At 55.5% G+C, this 4,238-nt stretch overlaps 1 protein-coding gene across 1 annotated transcript; it reads right to left on the bottom strand.

Annotated features, from left to right (window-relative positions):
- Positions 1 to 1,364: 1,364 nt before the first annotated feature.
- CD52 (CD52 molecule) lies at positions 1,365 to 4,032 on the bottom strand. The gene is made up of 2 exons (XM_050793932.1): positions 3,864 to 4,032; positions 1,365 to 1,714 (listed from the first exon to the last, which is right to left on the bottom strand). Exons 1-2 carry the CDS (start codon positions 3,915 to 3,917, stop codon positions 1,586 to 1,588), a joined length of 183 nt encoding a protein of 60 aa, XP_050649889.1. The 5' UTR covers positions 3,918 to 4,032; the 3' UTR covers positions 1,365 to 1,585.
- Between the last annotated feature and the right edge of the window lie 206 nt (positions 4,033 to 4,238).

Raw genomic sequence — 4,238 nt, 5'->3', positions numbered from 1 at the left:
CCCTTGTCTCTGTGCGCCTTGATATTTCGGGGTGGGGTGGGGATTTGTTCACCTGCCTTCTTCCCTGATGCTCAGGCTGGCTTCTTCCCTGAGGCTCAGGCTGACTTCTTCCCTCCTGGCTCCAGCTTTGGGGTTCAGCTGTTAGGTCTCCTTCTGCCATCAGAGGGCGCCCTGGGACCGGACTAACTGGGGAGTGTAGTCTCGCACGGCCACCCAAATGATGTGTTGTGAGAGCCGGGTCTGAGCCGGCCCTCGGCTGTGCGGGCACAGACACAAACTGAGCCTTTTGGTCCCTGTCCTTAGGGAACTCCCAGTCCCATAGAGGATCCTGACGGGTAGGGTGATGCATCCATGAGAAGGGAGGAAAGAAGTAGAGGGACTCACACAGCAGGAACGTCACCCCCCCAAAGGGGTGCAGGGCAGGCTGAGATGTCCCTCTGCACACATCAGGGACCTGCAGCTGAGTTGTCAGGGTGGGAAGGAGTTAGCCAGACTCCAGGAGGCAGAGATAAAGAATATTCTAGGGATGCATACAAGTCCAGGGTGAAAACGTGGAAGTTAGCGTGATGGGGGCGCCCTGGGCCAGGCACGGGAGATAAGTGTGAGCCACACCCTGAAGGGCTGTGCCTCCAGGGCTCTGCTGCACTCACCCCAACTCTGGTCTTAGAGAAGCCAGGACAGGGCGTCTGGGTCTTTAACCCACCTCAGAGAGGGCAGGACATAGAAGAGGGGGAGCTCCCTCTGTCCCTGGAGGTCCTCAAGGAAGAAGCCAAGGTGGGAGGGGCCCTTGGGGGGTGCCCTGGGGCTCCCTTCCATCTCTGCAGCACCCACCTCCCCCAAGCCCAGGAGGGTGGGAGTGGTCAGAGCAGCTGCTTGCCCTTCCTGCCTTCCCAGCCCCTGGGCCAGCATGGGAGGTAGACAGCCACCAGTCATCCTTCTCCAGCTCCAGATGCCTGTGGGGCTGGTTTGCTGGGGATCTAAAGACCATGTTGAGGGGTGTCCCTGGGTCTGGGGATCTCCCTGGATTTGTCATTCTGAAGATACCCAGGTAGTGGGGTAGAGGCTCTCTGAGCCTGGGATGTCCAGGGTAGTGGCATCTCTAGTACCATCATTCCCAAACACCCAGGGATGGGTGAAGCAAATGCAACTGCAGGGGTTGGTGAGGCTGCCAGGTTCTGGGCCTTGTCCCCGTAACGTGCTTCTGAGGGGAGGGGCCCTCAGCGTTGGAATTTAGGTCGGGAAGCTGGGGGCTGCTCCCTGTTGCCAACTTCCCTGCTGATGGGGGAATGGGAAGCTCCCTGGTGCTGCTGCACAGCTGGCTCTTGGGGCATAGGAATGGACAGTAACCGCACACAGGACCCCACTGCATGTACAAGGATAACTTTATTGACCCCCAGCTGGGCAGTACTTGGCCCCTACATCATTACCCCCCTATTTCGGCTGTTGCCACCATGGCACTGCCTGTCAAATTCTACAACCTGGTGATGTCTGGCATCAACCCCTCCCAAGGATGGAGGGGATTCTCTTGCGAGTGATGGTGGCAGCTGTTTCAGGGGGCACAGGGCTAAGGCTGAGACGTGTCACCTCAACTGAAGTAGAAGAGGTGGATTATGGCATTGGCCACGAAGAAAAGGAAACCGCCTCCACTCAAGTTGCTGGATGCTGAGGGGCTGCTTTGGCTGGTGGCGTTTTGGCTGGTGACTCCAGTTTGTATCTGCAGGAGGAGAAGTGGGATAAGCTCAGGGGACTTTATTATTTTATTTTATTTTATTTTATTTTATTTTATTTTATTTTATTTTATTTTATTTTTTGAGGCAGAGTCTCACTCTGTCACCCAGGCTGGACTGCAGTGGTGCGATCTCGGCTCACTGCATCCTCCACCTCCCGGGTTCAAGTGATTCTCCTGCCTCAGCCTCCTGAGTTGCTGGAACTATAGGCACATGCCACCACACCTGGCTAATTTTTCTACTTTTAGTAGAGACGGGTTTTCACCATGTTGGTCAGGCTGGTCTCGAACTCCTGACCTGGTGATCCACCCGCCTTGGCCTCCCAAAGTGCTGGGATTACAGATGTGAGCCACCATACCCAGCCCTCAGGGGACTTCTGAATCTCCTGTTTGTTATTTAAAGATGCAGCCCCCTTTCTACCCTCCCTGCCCTCCATCCCCCCACCTCCATAAAACAGTCCTCAGTTCTGTCCCATGTGACCACTACTTCTTCCACAAGGTCCTGTCAGGATGTTTGGCTGCTCCCTGCTTTGACACAGGCAGGGACAGAGGTGATCACTGCCCCTGCCCACCCCATTTCACAGAATCTTTCTGTTTTTTTGAGATAGAGTTTCGCTCTTTTGCCCAGGCTGGAGTGAAGTGGTGCGATCTCGGCTCACTGCTACCTCCACCCCCGGTTTCAAGCGATTCTCCTGCCTCAGCCTCCCGAGTAGCTGGGATTATAGGCGCCCACCATCATACCCAGCTAATTTTTTTCCCCCCCAAGACACAGTCTCGCTCTGTCGCCCAGGCTGGAGTGCAGTGGCACGATCTCGGCTCACTGCAAGCTCCACCCCTGGATTCACACCATTCTCCTGCCTCAGCCTCCCAAGTAGCTGGGACTACAGGCACCCACCACCATGACTGACTAATTTCTTTTTGTATTTATGGTAGAGACAGGGTTTCACCGTGTTAGACGGGATGGTCTCAATCTCCTGACCTCGTGATCTGCCCGCCTCAGCCTCCCACAGTGCTGGGATTACAGGCATGAGCCACCGTGCCTGGCTCACCCAGCTAATTTTTGTATTTTTAGTAGAGACGAGATTTTGTCATGTTGGCCAGGCTGGTCTTGAACTCCTGACCTCAGGTGATCAGCCCACCTCGGCCTCCCAAAGTGTTGGGATTACAGGCGTGAGCCACCGTGCCCGGTCACAGAACCTTTCTTTTTACCTCTCCCCAGCCACCAGCCCCTCTGGCATAGAGGGAGACGGGAGCCCTGGCCCTTGACCTTCCTAGCCTGGCAAAGGGCTTAGCTTCCCTGAGCCTCAGTTTCCTCTTCTGAGTGGGGAGAAGTTCATCACAGTAGTGAAGGTCACAAGAGCCCGGGCTGAGTGAGAAAGCACTTTGCAAAGCGTGGGTGGCTAGATGTGGGGTGGGGAAGTGGCCAGATGGTGATCAAGCTGTCCTTAATGCTTGATGGAGCTGCAACTAGAGCTGTTCTTGATGGAGATTAAGCTGGTTTTGATGGTGATCAAGCTGTCCTTGATCAAGAACTTGATGTCCGGTCTCCTGTACTGACTCCCCTCTGGGCACCTGGGATGCTACCAAAGCTGCCTCCTGGAATAGCAGTCGCTTTTGAGACTCCAATAATTTCTGAAGTGGGAGAGTCCTGTCTTCTTTGCATTCCTGAACATCCAGGCTTCTCTCTGGCAGGGGAGTGGGGGTTGGAGTGTCCCCTGTCACCTCCAGAACCACAGCAGGCTCCACTTGGACATCTGGCCTCTCCCCAAAGGACCATCTCCCCAGACTCCCTGTGGGCCGATGTCTTCCTCACTTAGGGTTGTCTTCCCAAGTCTCTTAATTCTCTATTATTCCACAGCACCCCTTGGGTGCCCCAATGCTCCTGGCACCCTGTAAGTGCTCCCCAGCTTGGATACAGGTTTCTATCAGGGCAGCCTGCAAGCAGTCCAGCTCCAGCCAGAAGAACTGGAAAGCTGGGCGGCCAGGCCCGCTGTGTCCCTGATTTTCCTGTTGGAGTCCATCTGCTGTGCTCTCAGGAGAGAAGGCTGGGTCTCTGGGAGCTCACATCCTGTATGCCCTCCCTCCATGCCAAGCAACTTTGGGGAGTCCTGGCAGTGGTGCCAGGGGTTGCTCTTACCTGTACCATAACCAGGAGGCTGATGGTGAGTAAGAGGAAGAGGAAGCGCTTCATTTTGGTAGGATCTTGGCTGTCTTGGTAGCAGCTTTTTAGGTGATCTCAGGGCTGTCTGGAGGCTTCTTTTGGCTTGGCTGCTTTTGAACCAGGAGGCAGGGGAGGCGGGGTGAGGCAGGGAGAGGAAGGACGGCCTACAAGGTGGAGGAGGGGTGTGGCTTCCTTTCTGCAGATCTGGGGTTGGATAATACCAGGCCCTAGGTTCTAAGGCCCTGGCTGAGGGAGCAGGCTAGATCCTAGGAGATAGGAGAGAGGTCAATCCAGAGGCAACGGTGGGAGTAAGTAGGGCCCGAGGCTTGGAGTCATGCATCCTGCAGGCTG

The sequence above is a fragment of the Macaca thibetana genome, chromosome 1 (assembly GCF_024542745.1).
Source record: "Macaca thibetana thibetana isolate TM-01 chromosome 1, ASM2454274v1, whole genome shotgun sequence".
In the NCBI taxonomy this organism is placed as follows: Eukaryota; Metazoa; Chordata; class Mammalia; order Primates; family Cercopithecidae; genus Macaca; species Macaca thibetana.
The sequence above is the reverse complement of the archived record's forward strand: the minus strand, read 5'-3'. Positions and strand labels throughout refer to the sequence as shown.

Coding starts and splice junctions, on each gene's coding strand:
- CD52 (XM_050793932.1), bottom strand. CDS start 3,917: ATGAAGCGCTTCCTCTTCCTCTTACTCACCATCAGCCTCCTGGTTATG. Junction 1,715..3,863: donor GCCTCCTGGTTATGGTACAG/GTAAGAGCAACC, acceptor CTCCTCCTGCAG/ATACAAACTGGAGTCACCAG.